The sequence below is a fragment of the Oreochromis aureus genome, linkage group 7 (assembly GCF_013358895.1).
Source record: "Oreochromis aureus strain Israel breed Guangdong linkage group 7, ZZ_aureus, whole genome shotgun sequence".
Taxonomy (NCBI): domain Eukaryota; kingdom Metazoa; phylum Chordata; class Actinopteri; order Cichliformes; family Cichlidae; genus Oreochromis; species Oreochromis aureus.
In genome coordinates, this window is record NC_052948.1 from 25,036,834 (window position 1) to 25,057,587 (window position 20,754).

General features: G+C 44.5%; 1 protein-coding gene across 2 annotated transcripts in view; it reads left to right on the forward strand.

Moving 5' to 3' along the window:
- Positions 1-20,754, forward strand: part of LOC120441354 (chemokine-like protein TAFA-5) — a 41,211-nt gene that overhangs the window by 4,217 nt on the left and 16,240 nt on the right. Inside the window, exon 2 of one of the 2 annotated variants that reach the window (XM_039615955.1) lies at positions 14,296-14,484. In XM_039615955.1, coding sequence (XP_039471889.1) covers positions 14,296-14,484 — 189 coding nt within the window. The remainder of the gene's footprint in view (positions 1-14,295; positions 14,485-20,754) is intronic. The other variant, XM_039615956.1, reaches the window with a different exon arrangement.

Below are 20,754 nucleotides of genomic sequence, written 5' to 3' on the forward strand. Positions count from 1 at the left end.
TTGTTTTTGTTTAATATTGTTTTTCTATCACAAAGTGTGTTGCGATAACTATTGTTGCTAACTGTTGTCTGCAAAATGATGCCCACCCCACGGACATGCCAGATTAAAACAGACATGCCTCCAACTCTAAGCTACAAAAAACAGCAGATTATAGTGGCAGGTTGTGGTTTTTGCTCAGGGAGCAGTCTGAGGGAGGGCTGATCGGCACAGGTGTTGTACATTTACTAATCCCACCACTCTCTTGTTATGCAGTAGCCTGCTGGGACCTTGAGGCTCTCTTGCACACAGACAGAGAGGTTACAGCCAGCTTAATAAAGAAGAGCTCAGTTATGATTTGTGTGCAGTTTGGTGTGCTGGGCAGTTATAGCTGAGCACACAGTCTTTATGGTGTGAGTGAGGAAATTAACACTGTCGTGTACATCTGAGTGTGTGCTGAGGAGGCCTTATGGTTTGTGGGATGACTGTTACATGGCAAATTTCCCAAGAGAGGAGGGAAACTGAGCACTGTTTTATTGAGTGTAATGAGAGGCCTGTGACTGTAAGAGATCTGGCTTTTGTTTTGAATTCACACACCAGTAAAGACAAAAACTTGAAGAGGGGAAAGAAACGCAAAGAGACTTTATTTTTGAGAAGGGGAAAAGTTTACCAAGGTTTTCATGTTTTCTTGGAACTAATTTCACACCAGAAGTCTAGTCTGTGTGGTATGAAAAAACCACATAAGATTTCAAAATTTAAGGGTGAAGTTAGCTTGTTTTGATTAATGGTTTTTCTTTTAGTTGTGTGTGGTTCAGGGATTTAGGCAGACCTGAATTAAGGATAAGGATTTTTCCTTATCAAGTTAAGTTCAAGCTTAACCCTGGGTTTTCAGTATTTCTTTTTACAGGGGTCCATTGCCATGGTAACCTTAACCTGCTGCAAACCTGTTCCAGATTAGAAATCAGCTGATCAGTTCTCTAGAAACCTGTGCCTCTATTCCTGGAAGAACCCTGAGAGTTGGAAGGTTTACATTTTTTTAATAGAGTCTAAAGTCTATTTCCCCTTCTGTGTCATGTATTGATTATATATTTCTATATGCAACCCCCCACCCCCCCACACTGAGCCAGAGTCATGTGATCGCTGATGTTCACTTAAGAGAAAGCTGGCCTCGGTATGTTGAGCTCGATTCATAGTACAGGCCTCAAATTCTATATGAGAAAAGAAACTGTCCTTGATTTGACAATTCCACTCTGGCTCTTTGTGAAAGTGATTTTTGACATTTCTGACCTGATACCAGACTTCATTCGCACTGTGGGTGATACCTGGAATTAGTCGTGTTTCATAGATGTGACTGTTTTTATTTCAGGTAGAATGTGGCACTTCTGAGGCAGCCAGATGCAACATAACACTGGCACATTTAAAGCTCTCCTCAGTCTCTGATGTATGACAAAAAAAACAACAAAATCCCTTCTGCTCTCCGTGAAGCAGAAACTCGCTTTTTTGTTTTTATTCAGCAGCTGCTTCTGAGTTTCTTCATCATATGCAGATGTTTCAGATAATCAGTGCTGCTGCGAAAAGAGGAAAATCATAAAGTCCAGCAGCTGCTCATTGAAATTCATCAGTCATAGCTCAAACAGAGTCAACTGAGCAGCTGCACGTTTGCAATGATTCTGCAGAGAGTCTTTTTTGTAAAAGGGTCTGCCAGTTTACATGACATCAAAACATAAGGTAAAAAAGCCCAATATAAAAGATCAGTTGTAGAACGTTGTTTTGGTTGTCTCTTCTTCATTGATCATCACAGTGTGAAACACTTTAATGAAGACAAACTGCAGATCAAGTTTAATTTCCTTATGCTCTCTGTTTACTTTGTTTTTGCTTCCTTTTATCTGCCTGCTCATGAAGCTCGTTTGGATCCTGGAAACAAACCTGTTATGCAGCAGACACGCTGTTGTGCCTGCAGTGTTGAAAGCTTAACTAAGGAACCTTCGGAGCCCAAATTAATTTTCAACACTCCATTAAGTTGAGCGTATATTCATGGGAATTATGAACACAGCAACTGAATGAAAGGGGGAATCATCAGCTGAGGAAAAAAAAAAAACACACAAACAAAAATTAAGAAAGCGAAAAGCTCCAGAGAGTGTAATTGGATTTGAATAAATGGGTCTGGAGGAGGAACATCAGCGAGTGATTCAGCGGTAAGCGTGGAAGTGTGACAAAAAAAAGCCCAAACCCCCTTGGCTCAGCTAGACAAGATAGGATCTGTTGCCGTGTGCACAAACACTGACAAACTTTGATTTCCAAAATAAAAGTTTCTTCAGCGGGAAACACGAGCTCAAGTGCTCAACTGAAAACATTACTTTTAAAAAAGTTAAACTATATATTCCTGTGGAAAATAGAGGAGTCGGACTCCGGGATTTAAGAAAGGGTAATATACAATTAAAATCAGTAGAAAAAAAGTCATATTTGGTAGCTGGTAACACTGAATGTGACTGACGATACCAGCTTCTTTTGAAGGGTGGATGGTTTAAGTCTCATCACTCAATCAAAACGAGAGGTTTATTTCTGAAATACCAATGTCCACGATGCCAACTGTTAAAAGAAAATTGTGTATATGTGATCAGCTACATGAAATGTATTCTTTTATTTATCACTAAGCAAATGTCTACGTGACTTTTGACATGGATTCTTGTGTGATAAACAACTAACAGCTTCCTCTTTCTGTAAGAACATGCAGACTTAGAAAAGGGGAACCTCAGTTCTGAGTTCTTAGAATAACTCTCTTATCTTTGTACACACACACACACACACACACACACACACACACACACACACACACAGACACAAGAAAAGTATAAACAAAGCATGCAGACAGTGATGAGACGCAGGTCGTGCGTCCATGACTGCCCTCGCGAGTGAAAGACAGCTGCAGTGTTTGTGTTTTCTAACTCAGGTGTCTTAGCTGAAGAACTGTGGGGTGATTTTTAGAAATCCCCTGTCACCAACACTGTGTGGTACATGGCTGTTTTGCACATGCAACACTCTGTCATGTTCTTGCAGGTCATATAGCTTCTCTGCAGCTGGCTGGTTGTATCTCACATGTGTGCAACATATGCTAACATGCTCTCTGTGATTGTTGTTACAGCAGACGATGTCACTATCAATGGGCTTCTATGTTAAAAAAGCAAATAATAATATTTAATAATAATATAATAATAATAATATTATATAATATTATTTTTTGTATTTTAATTATGTAATTATTTCAGTTATGCATTTCAATTTATCTTTTTACATTTCATATTTATAAATCAAAGTTTTCCCGATATTTAACGTTGCACTTTAATAATATACTTAAATGGTCTACTTAATAGAGGTAATCAATTAAATGTGTCATTAATTAAAATTGGAAATAATAACAATAATAACAGACATTCCTTCTGTTACCTTGAACACATAAGCAGATTTCTTTGTCTGTGCATTGTTCTGTACAGTTTATGAATGCATTTTGCTAGCAGTCTTTATTAGCTTGTATAGGCTTAATGGATAGTTGATGCCACAGTGGCTACATCCATTTTTTACATACAACCTGCAGGAAAAGCCACAATAAACACACAGAGAGCTCAATGAGTGATAGAACACAGGTGAAACTAATATGGGCAGTGAAGGCAATCACAAAATCTAGGAAATACAAAAAAAATATATACAAACATACTTCCTCTTCAAAAGTTGCTCTACGTCATGTTTAACACACCGGTACAACCTTCGACTTCTTTGATAGTTTTGCTAGTTTGCTGTCTGAGAACAAGCTGCTTCAGAGACTTCCATCTCACCCATTGCTGGATTCTGAATTCGTTTCCTGGTGCACAATAATAGACTCACTAACTGTCATCAGAAGGCCGGCAGACAGCTGCTTTATCACGTCAAAATCAGTTTCACCCTCATCATTATTCTTCTTTCTTCCCTCTTACGGTAAACAATTCAATTTGCAGGGAAATTGAAAAAAAGACTGTAGATAATAAAAGGTCATATCCACTGGGTGTCAGTTTATCTTTTGTCATCTCCATGAACAGATTGTGTGTCAGCTCCCACTGGTAAGGAAACAGCAACACAAGTGGAAAAAACAATGTCCTGTAGCTGTTATTATTTTTCTGTAACCTGAGCTTATGTTCTGCTACAGCCGAGTTTAAAGCGATTCGTCTGGCCAAACAGTGGAGTAAAAATCATACAAGAGTTTCACTGCAGAGAGAAACAGCAGAGATCAGAGGAAGGACCCACAGGCAGGTGGGCTGCACAGAAAGTGTACTGCTGTAAAACAAAGGATGATGCAGATTAGAAATGAGGTACACAAAGATTGTTTTTAGGGTTCATTGAATTTGGAGCATACATCTTTATTTGGCCAAACTCAGGTTAAGGGTTACCTGCCACCTGCACCTCTGTAGTTACTGTCAGCTTCAGTCCTGTTAAGTTCAGCTACAACTGTGCCTCTCACAGTGAAATTTCTTGACAAAAAGGTTATTTTTCTTGTCCACTTCTAAAGTAAAACTTCAACTTGGGCAGAGTTTTTCCACTACAATGGAGAAATTAACAAACAGGAAATAAAATTCAAAATCACAATCAAAATTCAACCAAAACTAATAATTAGAATGATAATTAAATGAGGAGGATTTTTTTAATCAGACCTGAAGTTTAACATGACTAGAATAATATCAAAATTAAAATAACAAATTCAAAAACCAGAGAAATCCCTGAGACCAAGAAAACATACTGAATTAAGTTGATGGAAAAAATTCCTGAGGTTAGAAAGAAAGTCTAGACAGTCTAGACAGCAGCTTTTCTTACTTTCTAACTGTATTAGTGTCTTTTGTTGGAAGCAAAGCTAAATTAAGATCCTGCCCTGTCTGGTTTGGTGTGATTTTATGATCTTTGATTTGTATCAGGTATGAGAGCAAACAAAGGGATGGAGAAATGTCATCTCCTGTCACGCCCGGTGTGGCGGGCGTGTGGAGTTTATAAAGAGGACCCAAAAGGCGGCAGCTCTGGTGCAGGTGAGTCTTTATTACACGCGTGGGTACAAACAACAAAGGCAGGTGAACGAGAACTGAAAAACCTAAACTGGGTGAAACAAAACAAACCAGAAACACAGATGCAGGGAGGTCCGGGGAAATCACACATGGCGAGACGCAGGGAGAACGAGGGGAAACAACACAGACGAACCAGCGGCGAGGACGAGGTAACACACACTATAAATACACACGCCAGGAATCAGGGAAGGGAAACAGGAGGGAACACACCTGGAAGACATCACAGCTGACGAGGTGGAGGAACGTAAACAGGACACACTGACATAAGGCACAGACCGTCACAATAAAACAGGAAACACATACACACAAAGACACAGACTAGCAAACGCGGACTTAACACAAGGGTAGACGGCAGAACAGAACAACACTAAACCGGAGGAAGAACAGAACCAAAATGACACTAGTAGAAAACACAAAGCGCTGGGTCAAAAGGACCCAGGATCGTGACAGTACCCCCGTCAAAGGCTGGCCCCAGACAGCCCAACAAGGAAACAAAACAGCCAGAGAAAAAAAAAAAAAAAAAAAAAAAAAAAAAAACACCACAACAAACAACCCGACCAGGGCGGGCGGTGGGGGTCCAGGACGGAGGGCTCGAGGCAAAACCAAAACAGGAGCACAAGAGGGACAAAAAAACCAAAAGCAAAACACGAGCCAGCACCAAAAAACAACAAAAGAAACACACTGGAGCCCAAGGAAACAGAGTCTAAAACAGAAAAGTTCAGGGGGCCGGCCAGGGGGCCGACCGCACAGGAGTCCAAACAGTTCCGGGGGCCGACCGTGCGGAAGGCCACGGTGGCGATGTGGACCCAGGTCAGGGGGCCGGCCCGGGGGCCGACAACCCAGGAGCCCGGACAGTTCAGGGGGCCGGCCGTGAGGACGGCAGCGGTGCCGACGTGGGCACAGTTCAGGGGGCCGGCCAGGGGGCCGACAGCACCGGAGCCCAGGAAACAGTTCAGGAGGCCGGCCGTGCGGACGGCAGCGGCGCCGACGTGGGCACAGTTCAGGGGGCCGGCCGTGAGGACGGCAGCGGCGGCGACTCAGGCGAAGGCGGTCCGGGGGCCGCCCACGACGGCGATGTCGCCTGGCCAGTGGCCTGGAAAGTGGCCAGTCAGCAGCAGACCCCGACGGGATAGGACCAGGCGACGCCGAAGACTCGGAGGCTGGACCAGGCGACGCTGATGAGGCCGCAGGTGACGGCGTGGAAGCCGGAGACCAAGAGGCCGCAGGTGACGGCGAGGAAGCCGGAGACGAAGAGGCCGCAGGTGACGGCGAGGAAGCGGAGGCGAAGAGGCCGCAGGTGGGCGAGGAAGCCGGAGACGAAGAGGCCGCAGGTGACGGCGAGGAAGCCGGAGGCGAAGAGGCCGCAGGTGACGGCGAGGAAGCGGAGACGAAGGCACTGCAGCTGACGGCGTAGATGGTGAGGCTGCAGCTGGCGTGAATGAAGAGGCGGCAGCTGGCATGGAAGCCAGAGACGGAAGCGCTGCAGGCGGCGGCGTGGAAGCCGGGCGGCGGCGCTGCAGGCGGCGGCGTGGAAGCCGGAGGCGCGGCGGCGCTGCAGGCGGCGGCGCTGCAGGCGGCGGCGGAAGCCGGAGGCGGCGGCGCTGCAGGCGGCGGCGTGGAAGCCGGAGGCGGCGGCGCTGCAGCTGGCGGCGTAGATGGTGAGGCTGTCGCTGGCGTGGATGGTGAAGCTGCAGCTGGCGGCGGCGTGAAGCCGGAGCGAGGCGCTGCAGCTGGCGTGAATGAAGAGGCGGCAGCTGGTGTGGAAGCCAGAGGCGGAAGCGCTGGCGGCGGCGTGGAAGCTGGAGGCGGCGGGAAGCCGAGGCGGCGGCGTGGAAGCCGGAGGCGGCGGCGCTGCAGCTGGCGGCGAGATGGTGAGCTGCCGCTGGCGTGGATGGCGCGCGCTGCAGCTGGCGGCGCGAGATGGTGAGGCTGCCGCTGGCGTGGATGGCGCGCTGCAGCTGGCGGCGTAGATGGTGAGGCTGCCGCTGGCGTGGATGGTGAAGCTGCAGCTGGCGGCGGCGTGAAGCGGAGACGGAGGCGCTGCAGCTGGCGGCGGCGTGGAAGCCGGAGACGGAGGCGCTGCAGCTGGCGGCGGCGTGGAAGCCGGAGACGGAGGCGCTGCAGCTGGCGGCGGCGTGGAAGCCGGAGACGGAGGCGCTGCAGCTGGCGGCGGCGTGGAAGCCGGAGACGGAGGCGCTGCAGCTGGCGGCGGCGTGGAAGCGGAGACGGAGGCGCTGCAGCTGGCGGCGGCGTGGAAGCGGAGACGGAGGCGCTGCAGCTGGCGGCGGCGTGGAAGCCGGAGCGGAGGCGCTGCAGCTGACGGAGGCGCTGCAGCTGGCGGCGGCGTGGAAGCCGGAGACGGAGGCGCTGCAGCTGGCGGCGGCGTGGAAGCCGGAGAGCGGAGGCGCTGCAGCTGGCGGCGGCGTGGAAGCCGGAGACGGAGGCGCTGCAGGCTGGGACGGATCCTTGGACCCTCCAGCGGCGACAGGAGGCAAGGCGGACGGGTCCCTTGGACCCTCCAGCGGCGACAGGAAGCAAAGGCGGAGCGGTCCTTGGACCCTCCAGCGGCGACAGGAAGCAAAGGCCGGAGCGGTCCCTTGGACCCTCCAGCGGCGACAGGAAGCAAAGGCGGAGCGGTCCTTGGACCCTCCAGCGGCGACAGGAAGCAAAGGCGGGCGGTCCTTGGACCCTCCAGCGACGACAGGAAGCGAAGGCGGGCGGTCCCTCGGACCCTCCAGCGGAAGCCATGACTGAGCCAGCGGTCATGGAGGCCACTAGCTGACACAGAGGTGACTGGCAATGCACCGAGCACTGGTTTTGCCCAGGCAACACTGACACGGAGGAGTTCTCTGAGAGCTGCTTAATCTTCAGGGGTCCAGAAACAGCTGGGGGTGAAACCTAGCTTCTGGGAGGCCCTGGAGTGCATTACTTCGCTTGAAGCAGCTAAAGCGCAGGAATCTCCCTGGGAGGAACTTAGACCTTCTCCTGCATGAAGTGAGTGTGTGAGACTGGTGGACGGAATGAGCGACGGAGCTGCGGGGACACTGGAGCCACGGGGACACTGGAGCTACGGGGGACACTGGAGCTACGGGGACACTGGAGCTACGGGGACACTGGAGCCACGGGGACACTGGAGCTACGAGGGGACACTGGAGCTACGGGGGACACTGGAGCTACGGGGACACTGGAGCCACGGGGACACTGGAGCACGGGGACACTGGAGCACGGGGACACTGGAGCCACGGGGACACTGGAGCTACGGGGGACACTGGAGCTACGGGGGACACTGGAGCTGCAGGCGGCACAGGGGCCTGAGCTGCAGGCGGCACAGGGGCCTGAGCTGCAGGCGGCACAGGGGCCTGAGCTGCAGGCGGCACAGGGGCCTGAGCTGCAGGCGGCACAGGGGCCTGAGCTGCAGGCGGCACAGGGGCCTGAGCTGCAGGCGAAACTGGGACCACTGGAGGCTGGGCAGCTAAGTGAGCCACTGGAGGCTGGGCAGCTAAGTGAGCCACTGGAGGCTGGGCAGCTAAGTGAGCCACTGGAGGCTGGGCAGCTAAGTGAGCCACTGGAGGCTGGGCAGCTAAGTGAGCCACTGGAGGCTGGGCAGCTAAGTGAGCCACTGGAGGCTGGGCAGCTAAGTGAGCCACTGGAGGCTGGGCAGCTAAGTGAGCCACTGGAGGCTGGGCAGCTAAGTGAGCCACTGGAGGCTGGGCAGAGTGTGGCACTGGAGGCTGGGCTGGCACTGGAGACTGAGCAGAGTGTGGCACTGGAGACTGAGCAGAGAATGGCTGCGAGGCAGCTAACTGAGCTGAGAATGGCCGCGAGGCAGCTAACTGAGCTGAGAATGGCCGCGAGGCAGCTAACTGAGCTGAGAATGGCCGCGAGGCAGCTAACTGAGCTGAGAATGGCCGCGAGGCAGCTAACTGAGCTGAGAATGGCCGCGAGGCAGCTAACTGAGCTGAGAATGGCGCGAGGCAGCTAACTGAGCTGAGAATGGCGCGAGGCAGCTGACTGAGCTGAGAATGGGCGCGAGGCTGCTAACTGAGCTGAGAATGGCTGCGAGGCTGCTAACTGAGCTGAGAATGGCTGCGAGGCTGCTAACTGAGCTGAGAATGGCTGCGAGGCTGCTAACTGAGCTGAGAATGGCTGCGAGGCTGCTAACTGAGCTGAGAATGGCTGCGGGGCAGCTAACTGAGCTGAGACCTGCAGAGCAGGCGATAAGCTGTTCCTATCATTATCTGCTGCACAGAACACAGCCCCAGAATGAACAGTCAAACAGTCCAAAACGGAAAAGAGTCCTCACTCACCACAGCCGGCGAATTAGAAGTTCGAACGTCCGGCTGTGGGGTGGCGCGCCGGCGGCGCGATCGGCGTTTTCTCCCCGCAGATGGCTCCGACGGGCCGGGCAAGTTCACCTCCGACAAGTCGGGCAGCGAGGCAGGGGTGGCTGAGAGAAGGTGAGGTGTGCGCCGGAGAAAAGCCTGCATGGTCGGAGGAAGAGATCCCAAAAGCCATGGCAGGCCAGAAAAGAGCCGTTGAAGCCGGCTTTCAACAGCACGGCGAAGCTCATACGGAGGGTTCTCCAGCCACTTCCCGAGGAGAATCTCCACATTATAAGCGATGTCATCTTGGAGCTCCTCGGATGGATTGAATGCCGCAGGGTCCATGGTGGCTGGTTCGTGCTGTCACGCCCGGTGTGGCGGGCGTGTGGAGTTTATAAAGAGGACCCAAAAGGCGGCAGCTCTGGTGCAGGTGAGTCTTTATTACACGCGTGGGTACAAACAACAAAGGCAGGTGAACGAGAACTGAAAAACCTAAACTGGGTGAAACTAACAAAACAAACCAGAAACACAGATGCAGGGAGGTCCGGGAAATCACACATGGCGAGACGCAGGGAGAACGAGGGAAACAACACAGACGAACCAGCGACGAGGACGAGGTAACACACACTATAAATACACACGCCAGGAATCAGGGGAAGGGAAACAGGAGGGGAACACACCTGGAAGACATCACAGCTGACGAGGTGGAGGAACGTAAACAGGACACACTGACATAAGGCACAGACCGTCACAATAAAACAGGAAACACATACACACAAAGACACAGACTAGCAAACGCGGACTTAACACAAGGGTAGACGGCAGAACAGAACAACACTAAACCGGAGGAAGAACAGAACCAAAATGACACTAGTAGAAAACACAAAACGCTGGGTCAAAAGGACCCAGGATCGTGACATCTCCCGAGGTTGATCTTTGGCCTTTTGGAACCTGAAAGTAAATCAGTGATTTGACAAATTTTACAGACCTGATTTATCCAGAGAGGAGAAAGAGGGAGACGTGTCATAACTACTATCATGGTAACTCTAAGGCAGTGATCAGCTTCCATGCTGCCTTGAGGTTAACAGAAGCAGGAGGTCACATCAGACAGATAGCTAGAGTGCTATTAATGCAGGCTGTCATATGTAATTATGAACTTCATTTTTTCCTCTGGCCTGTCCGCCAGTGTAGCAATCAGAATTGTTGTCTGAAGGCCAAAAAATGCCAAACAGATTTACTTTCACAAGTGGAGCATAGCGGCATTCACTATAATGGTCCACTTGATGGTCATATTTTATTAGAACTTTATTAGGAGTTTTTGTTTTGGATTATTACAACCCAGGAAACAGAAAAAGAAAAAACAAAAAAGAAAGTGAAGTTGGGGGAGAAAGTTAAGAGAAAGATAGGGAGAGAAAAATAGAGGAGAAGAGAAAAAACACTGAGAAACAGTTTTTTTTTGTCTCAACACCTGTTGAGGAAAAAGACCAGCAGAGAAACCACGGCAACAACCAGCATGTGCATAAATAACAATGACAGTACTAATAATACAAGATATTTTTAGAGGCAACAGCAGCCCAATATAGTGTGTGTGTGAGTACCTGTGTGCACACCTGTGTGAACACTTGTGTGTACACCTGTGTACACACCTGAACTTCATCAAAAGTGTAGAGTCTCAGCACAAAGTTGTGTGCAGTGTTAGTGTTAGGAAAGATCATGTTATTGTTAGACTCACTTTTATGAAACTGTTTTCTTTGTATGTGTTTCATCAGCACAGAGCTCAATTTTAGCATCACATCTTTTGATTAGTGTCTGTCCTCAAATAATAACCAGCAGAAAGTCACGACTTCATGTAAAGGCAGGCTTGTATTAGAGACACACTGTGTTTTTTCTAATTTCCTATTTTATTAGTATATACTGTTGCAGCTTCACTCTTAATGTCAGCAGTATTGTATGTGGTGACTCACTCTTGAGAGTGACAATAGGGCGAGAGGTGAGCTCACTAATTGGTTGCTACACAGACAGAGACATACAACCATTCACACTCACACCTATGGGCAATTAGAATCTCCATATGCCTGCCTGATGATGCTACATGGTTCCTAGAACCTTCCAGAGCTGTGTGTTACCGTTATTACAGTTTATGTGATTCAGTTTCTGCTGTGAGTAATAAATAAGCAGCACTGACCGTGACTAAAACTAAAACTAACTAACTACAACTAAAAAGTGAGTTTCAGAGTAATGCTGTACGTTTGCACTCTGGTAATGTACCATACATTTGGTAAAAAACAAAACAAAACAAAACAAAAACAAGTGGACTTGTGACTTAAATGTTAACTGAGGGGTGAGCTCTTGCCATAAAAAGAGTTTAGAAGAAATCATGTTGGGTTTTTTGTTGTTGTTTTTTTGTCTAACAAAGCTCCTCTGGAGCCACTAGCTTGTGTACATAAATCTAATGTGCAAAGTTGAAGTAATACAGCAAGGCTTCTCCACACTAGAGAGGTAATTTGTTTGCATACTGACACTTTTTTGCTGCTCATTTAATGTTTTCATCTATTGTTTTGATAATGCCATTTTCCTGCACTTAAAGGATCCTGTGTGTTTTGAAGAGGAGAAAGTATGCCTTGTCACAAAGACATTAATCCTCCTGAGTGATTACTTCCGTGACGGACAGCAGCAATGACTCCGAGCTGATAGAAACAACAGCACTGCGCCTTTATTCATGTTTCATCGAGGCGTTGCTGACAGCAAACACTGCATGCTGCTTCAGAACCTCTGAGCTCCCAAGCACTTCTGACACTGTGCCATGTTTCAGTCTGACAGGCTTTTCACCCCAGCAGCCAGTATTTCAAACAGCCCCAACTACAGAATGACAGAATGAATACAAAAGCAGCTGAAGGACAGAGTGGCCTCTGAGAGAGGCTGTGAAGCTGCTCTCGAATTATTTAAACGCAATAAAAAATTGCATTAAAACTGCATAGACCGCTTACAGAAAAGTGATCACCAAAATCTTAAATTGATCACTAATTTATAGAGGGTGAATGTAAAGAAGGCCTTTTAGAGGGCCTTGTGAGAAGGCTTGCAGCAGCATTTGGGATCATTTTTAGTTGATCCAGGGATTTGGTGGGGCAAAGGAATAGCCATTTATAACAACTGAGCTGTGATGAGGGAAAAAAAGCATGTACAATTATGTCCACGTCAGACTGAGGCACAGTGCATTTAAAATGGCCACTCTTCAGCAGTTGATAAAAACCGGATGGTAAAAAACAACCAACAAAAAACTGAACATCTGATCAGAAGGAACACTAATTCCAGGTGGCTGAGATGTGATGGGTCTAAGATCCTCAGTCACCATTCAGAGGAAATTATTAGGGGCACACACATAAAAAACCCTTTGGTTTTTTGCATATTTAATGCGTGATAATTGGCTGCCATCAAGTTAATCAGATCTAAAGGACAGATCATGTAAATTCAAATATACAAAATGACAAATACAACTGAATATCATCTGCATAACAACTGTATGAATGATCAAAGACAACAGAAATCACCTTCACATTTGAAAGCACTTCATCAACTGTACATCCACTAAATAAACAATTAGTACATGTGATTTGTGAAATATGTTTGTGTTTCTTTTTGATAACATGGGTATATCTGATGATTGTAATCCATCCATCTATTCTCTTCCGCTTATCCTTATCAGGGTCGTATAAATGAAGAAGTACACAAATCAGTTATCACGTTTCAGAAGGTCCCTCAAAGATCTCCATCTGGCGTGGATATCTGACCTCCCAACCTCCCAGCTGTTAAAACCTCAAAGGGCAGGACAAACACCTCCTTCTCTGTTTTTCTCTTTTGTCCTGCTGGAAGAATTTGTGTCCAGAAAGGTGTTTTCCAGACATTCCTGTTGACAGAAATGGCCAGCTGCCCAGGGAGTAATGCCTTTGGTCTCTGTGCACTTTTGAAAATGCCTCATCTTTAATGAACTTCTCCCCTTGTTGTTGTGGCTGTTGCTGTGAGCACTGCTGCTTTTCTGTTGTCGTTGCTGTTTTTCATATTGTGACCCCGCTGACCCCTCTCTGAACGGGGCCTCTTGTTTTCTCTTCTCTGAGCTCCTGGCTGTTGTGAGTCAGGACCTCTCTGGAGAGGCGATGGTCCATCCATAGCCCTATTGATGACAGTTCATCAGCATGCAGGGGGCACTGCTGCAGTCACCACAGAAACCAAATACACCCAACCTCTTCAAATCCCAAGGCTTTAATCTTCTACTGTGATTCGATTCCACTGCCCTCTATTTTTTCCTTTCCTGAGAAAAATTATTTAAATAACAAACTGACAGACTGTGTTATCGTAATAAAGGAATTTTATTTTTTTTTCTGAGGATTAATTATACATCTGCATAGATGAAGGGGTTTAAGGTGTTCTCTGAGAGGTTGAATAGGTCCCTGCAAATTTTTTCCAGGGCCTTCATGTTAACATAGGAGCTTCTAAGCTCATTTCTCACATGAAAATCATGATATGATAGGATTATACAGTCACCGGTCACTTTCTTTAGGTACACTTGCTCGTACTAGACTCCTTTTACCTTCAGAACTGCCTTAATTCTTTGTGGCATAGATGAAGCATGGTGCACATTCATTAACTGTACATCCAAATCTTCTATTCCAGCACATCCCAAAGATGCTTTCTTGGACTGTGCAGATCATTTAAGTACACTGATGTCACTGTCATGTTCAAGAAACAAGTTTAGAGATGTTCTGACCTTTGTGACTGGAAGCTGGAAGCTGAGTGTATTCAGTGAAAATAAACTGTTAAAGATGTACAATTATCATTAAAATAAACAGAATGTAAAACATTGTCATCAAAGTTAAATTGACCGATGAAGTTTATGGGATTTTCCTGCTCGTCTCCCTCAGGCCAGCTGGTAGCAGGGACCTGTGAGATTGTGACTCTGGACCGTGACAGCAGCCAGCCCAGGAGGACCATCGCACGGCAGACAGCTCGCTGCGCCTGCAAGAAGGGACAGATCGCTGGTACGACGAGAGCCAGACCAGCCTGTGTGGATGGTAAGATCCTCACTGTCCTCAGACGGCTGCTGCTGACTGGTGAATACGATGAATAATATATAAAAATATATTATGTTAAATAAGACAAGCAGTGAATCAGAAAAAAAGCTTTGATTTTGAATATCAAACTGTGAAAAGAGGTAGAAAATGCCAGGTTTCATTTAACACCTTTTTGGCTACCACAAATGCACTAAGGAAATCAGCGTTTTCAGTGTCTTCTTCAGTCTCAGCTGACTGCAGGTTTCCCAACACTATAATCAGCACATTTACATGATGGCCAAAACTATCTCCATGACTAACAATGCGCTGTGAGGTCAGTTTAGTGATTATGAATATGCAAATTTGTATGCCCAGTGATCAATGGCAATGAGAACCATTCACAGAGTTGGGGGAATGGGTCCAATCATAGCATTGTAAGTAAGTAAAAGATGTACCCTTAAGTGTAATTTGTGTACACAAATGTGTCCATCTGTGTAGACATTTTTGCGCAGATGGGGGGAAAGGGATTTTTACCTACTCCAATCGCACTAACTCCGTGTCACTGGAACTGGGTGTGTTGGGTCTGTGCTTCCACAAGCCCCGCTGGTTTAGAGACTTATTCATCATGAAGAAAACAAGACAGTCAGCGATCGATCGATTTACTTGCAAGGGAGGCCTCGTCGGTGTCTACCACGAAAATGACCGGCCTCCTCTCGCTGCCTTTTATTGGGAAAACAGTTCACACAATACACATCGCAGCAAAACAACGCCCACATGGTTCTAAGACAAGGCATTGTATGTATATGTGTGAACATCTGTATGCTTTGTGAGAATGTGTGTGTGTGTGTGTATGACCTCCTGCTGACCAAAGGGTCATAAAAGCAGGGCGAAACATCACAAGAAACAGATCTTCCAGTTTCTGCAATAAAACACTACATCCCCCCCCCCAGAACCTCGAGAGGCTGGGGAGGGGGACAAAAGAATCCTTTCATCACAGAGTTAAAACAATATAGAGATGGTAAGCATAAAAATGACAACATTTAACAATTCACTCTAACAGGGTGACATATGCATTTTTCAGATTGTGGGAACAGAGCTCCGGCAGGAAGACCGACTTTTCTTCTTCTGCCAGCAGACTCTGAACATGCTCTCCTTGCTGAACCATAAGGCCTAGGCCTCTGCTCCGAGATGGATGTTACCTTTTCACATAAATGGCTTCCATAACTCTTTGCTCAATCAAGCTATGGAGTTTGAAAGCCGCAGAGACTCTTTGCCATTGATCAATGGTTACACCAATTTATATATCAATGACCGTGAAACTGACCTCATGTTAGTCAGTCGCATTTGTTTTGGTCATAATACAAATGAATCAGAAAAAAGCTTTGAGGCTGAATAGCAAACTGTAAAACAAACAGAAATGTTGGCCTGGTTTAATTTGACAACTTTTTGAATATCACAAATGAACTTTAAAAAAACTGTTCTCCTGCGTAGCAGTAACATTAAATAACAGTACGTTATACAAAAGTACTGCTTGCTGAAGTCACTTGGATGAGCGATGAAACATGTCTCCCACTGAACACGCCACGTCCAGATGAACAGAATCAGCTTTCTAGGATTAGCTCATGGGAATAACATGTTTCTGTGTTTGGATACAAATGTCTGTTCTAAATTGACAGCTATTAAACATGAAGGGTTAGCTGGATCACAAGATGAGCGTGCTTTTATAGAAAAGCTCTGACAGTATTGGTGATCTCACTTTTATTTGCTTATCTATAATCTTTGATTTGACTTTTCTATATTTTTTATTATGTTACGTTTGTTTCTTTTATCATTTCCTCTTTTTTGTTTGTTTGTTTGTTTTTTATTGTATTTGTATGATTTATTTATAGAACACGCTGTGGTAAATCTGTTTGCTAAGGCTGGCTGTATCTGTCTAATAGACTACTACATAATAAAAATACAGCTGCGGTCAGAAGTTTACATAAACTCATTATGGTTATTTGAGACTTGTATTTCTTTGAACTGTTTTTTTTTTCCAGGATGGAATGATCTTACAGCACACGTGTTTGGGTTTATTTTGGATTTTCTTTACACAGGGTCAAAAGTATACATGCACGTTTAAATTCTGTATATATGCATTCAGTTAAGCCTTTTAATAAGTGGTCTTGAAGATTCCACAATGATTTTTAACTTGACGATGCCTATTAACTTTAGTGATTGCTATTGACTACAACTGGTAGTTTGTCAACATAAAAAGGATTTGTTTGAAAATATTCACTAGATTAAGAACTTCAGATACAGGGCATAATTTAATTTCAAATTTGTTGGAATAGGTCTCCATTAGATATTTAATAAAGTAATATAATATACTGTAAATAATTGTTTTTCTAGGAATATACAAAAAAAACTACAGGTACTCTAAGACATTATGGTTTCACAGACTGCAGAATCTTCTAACACAACAGATCAGTTCAAAGCCCAGCACTTCTGTTTTATGAGAAACATAACTGAAGCTTTCTCTCAGTCTTCCAGTTCAGAAAGTTGCTGCCTAGATGGAAAAAGCCCAAAGTTTCATTGCATTTCATCAGTAGCTGTCTCCTCTTTTGTCACGGCGCTGGGTTTGTGACCCAGTGTTTTGTATCTGTTTAATTTGTATTCCTTGATTATTGTTATTCATGGTTTTGAGTTTGCTTGATGGTTTTCTGTTCATATTAAATTTGTTGTGTTTTTTAGCTTCTAGTTTCGGTCTCTGTGTCGTACCCTCACAATGCTGTGTTTTTTCCTCCGTGTTCCTTGCTGTTTCTGAGTTTATGGTCCCCCCCACATTCAAGTAAATGTGAAAAACTACAGGCTCTGAAATGTTCTCCAAGTAGGAAAGTAAAATGCATCTCTTTGAAGGACTTTTCTACCAGAGCTATTATATAAGGTTCAGCTAGATTTCTTAGCAGATAATTAATTTTATTAATTTTACCTGCCAGTGACTTAAATGTTGTTGCTAAGTAGGAATATATGTGAAGCATTAATCTCATAATATTTGTAGCTTTTTTGCATCTGTTTGTATATTTGAATTATATTTTAGTGTTAGTGCTCCAACTTTGTCTTCTATTAGAATAAACTCTATTGCCCTAAAAGCTGATATGGCCAATACGGTTTATTAAATTCAAAATTATTTGAGTCTGACTGTAAACTGCAAATTGATGGAATGAACAACAGCGATGTGTTGATTCTAGATATGCAACAAAATCCTGGCAGACATTTCAATATTTTCCATTTTACTAAGTTATGGTCTCATTTTTATTTTCATTGTTATTTTATTGTTATTGTTATTGGGGTTTTTTTAGCACTGTTTTGTATGTACATTTTTTCACTATTTCACAGTATAAGGCCCTCATTATACACCTGTGGCACTTTAATTTAATCTCTCTCTCAGCTAGCAAAGACTAATGGGTCGCTCCAGCGATAGCAACTAAACTGGGGAGTAAATTTAAATAGCTTAAAAATGTTATAATATGATTATAATGGATGCGCTCTAATAAGCATAAGCTTGCTAAATGGTATTACCATCGTTTTTTCCCCTAAATTTTAATCATTGTTAAATCCAGTGACTGCAGCCCAACCGCTCGGCTTTTTTTATTATCTTAAACGAGACCATTTACATCAGATTACATCACAGCCATTTCTATTTGCTAAGCTAACAATGAATAAATAAAAGGAAAACAAAAATACTTTTATGCTGGAACATTTAATATTCACACAAATAATATGTTGTAGTTAATATTCTTTTTCTTGTTTACTGACTGATAGAAACAATTTGTGTAGCTGTTCTTGTAACATTCATTTACTGCTGTTGTTCCCGGTGCTGTATGCACAGTTTTGGATGCAAACAGCTTTACGTTTGTGTTTTTCAAGATGAATGAGTTCAAATGTGTGTCTGTTATCAGAGCTGGTTTGAACACTCTCTCCTGCTTTGGGAGGATGTTTTCGGTAGTTTATCATCATCATCATCAATGGACACTCATTAGTGTACAGCGTAACTTAAACTAGTACAAGTATTACTTCTAAATTACTGTAAATGGCATTTAGAATAACTTTACTAAAGTACTCAAATCACACTCAGTAGTATCTCAGCCTCTCTTTAACCCATGCATGAATCTAATTTGATATTTATGCAAGTTTGTATATTCTCTTGTAATCTTAGGTAAAAAAAAAAAAAAAAAAATTTAAGTATCTGCAGATCTTGAGGGGAAAAAAACTTTATTTAAAATGTATTTATCTCATTATTTACTGGTTAACAGGAATAAAACTACAAGTTAAAAATGAAAATGACATCTTTGAGAGCACTAACAAAGATTCTTTGCAATGTTCACACAAAACAACCTCTGAGCACTATGTTTTTCAACACCAGACACTGTCCATCACCTGCTAATAGCATCCCTGTAATGAATAGTGGAATACTTCAAGAAAACCTGCTCTAGAGGACAAAGACTGGGGTGATGATATACCTTTCACCACCACAGTATCCTATTCAAACTGGTGTCTGTGTCCACTTTAAAGTTTAGCACAGATTTTTAAATTTCTACCAAATTAAAAACAAAAAAACTTTCTCAGTGTACTGTCGATGTGAGTAAAATAGAAAAAAAAATGCCTATTTTAACCTTTTGAAATAAAATCAGCAGCGCAGTACAAGCAACTTGATTAACATTTGATTATCCTTTCTGTTAGCCTTAAAGTATAAAAATGAAATAAATAGTTCAGGAGTTTGTTTGCTCAGAAAATATAGAAAGTAGTAGCTGCACCTGCTTTAAGTCACCTTCATTCTGCTGGTGCATGTTGAATGTTATCAGTTTGTATCTCAAGCAACATTTGTCTTTAATTTTTATTGTTTACTGCTGCTGAAATACACCAGCAGAGCACAGGGGGAAAATCATACCACAGTCTGTTTTTATCTGTCCCTTCATAGCTCTGCTCACACTGTTTCAGGGAAACAGACTTATATAAACTATTTATAGATAGACAAAGTCTATCAGAATGGAAAAATTGAAATTTAAACTCTGGATGAGTTTGATTAAAACTCTCTGTGTGTTTAATTTTATAAGGATTTCCTGTTCACAGAAATGAATAAAAAGTAAGCAGTCAACACATTTTTTTATTCCTCTGCTGTTCTTCCATGATCTAAGTAGTGAAATAAAAACAAATGTTACAGTTTTGAGAATACCACCTACTCCTGGTAATGAATAAAAAAAGGCTGTGTGGTTCTGAGCCCATCCACCCATTTTCTTCCACTTACCCCAGCTACCACAGGGTGAGAGGCGGTTACACCCTGGACAGATCGCTAATCGGTTGAAAGGCTAACGCAGAGAGACAGACAACCATTCACACTCACACCTATTGGTTTGATGTGCCTATTACCTATCGACAATTTAGAATCACCAATTAACCTAACCCGACTAACTGCATGTCTTTGGACTGTTGATGTAAACCAGAGTACCCGTACAGAACCCACGAAAACACGGGAGAACCTGCAAACTCAGTGTACAGTGCTGACCACCGCAGCTTTGAGCCCAAACAGATGAGTGAAAGAAACCTTTTTCTTTCTCATCAGGTAGAGACGAACTGAGAGGACAAAGAGCCAGTGTATTCAGAGACTGTAAAACAGGTCCTGGACTCAGATGTTAAAACATTCACTGACAGCACTGGCATCAGACCTGATGACGGAGGACATCGTAGAGAAGAATAAGCGAGAAACATTTAGCTGGAATTCAAAGGGCATTTACAACCGGAGAAAAAAAGAACATGTAAAACAGGTGTCTGTGTCCACTTTAAAGTTTAGCACAGATTTTTTGTTTGCCTCATTTGCACTTCAGTCCTAACGTGTTCTTTCCTGTAGGATTGTCTCATTCTCTAGAGACAAAGGAGCAACCCTCCTTCAGGTCACCCTCTTTGATGAATGAAGCCATTACAAAATGGCCTCCTCTCTTTCTGGATAAATGAACTGTGCTTGGCGGTGGTGGATGGATCTGCATTGCAGTCATTAATTTGTCAGAGTAGTGATGCAGCGCTCACAGGTGTTCGGGTACTTACCGATACATGCTATTAATCCACTGATTCTCCATTTCACACTATTGATTCAAAGTCTCTTTCCTGTTTTCTACACTCTGCAACGTGATTCGCCTTGAAATGCATTCATCCATCCTGTGTTGTTATTGGACAGACATTAAGACACTTTCAGGTGAATGGGGTATACATGAGGAAATAAAAACTACTCATTTAAACAAAAATTTATTAAGCAATTCAATCATTCTTTTGATCTAAAAGTCTAAAGTTTTGAAA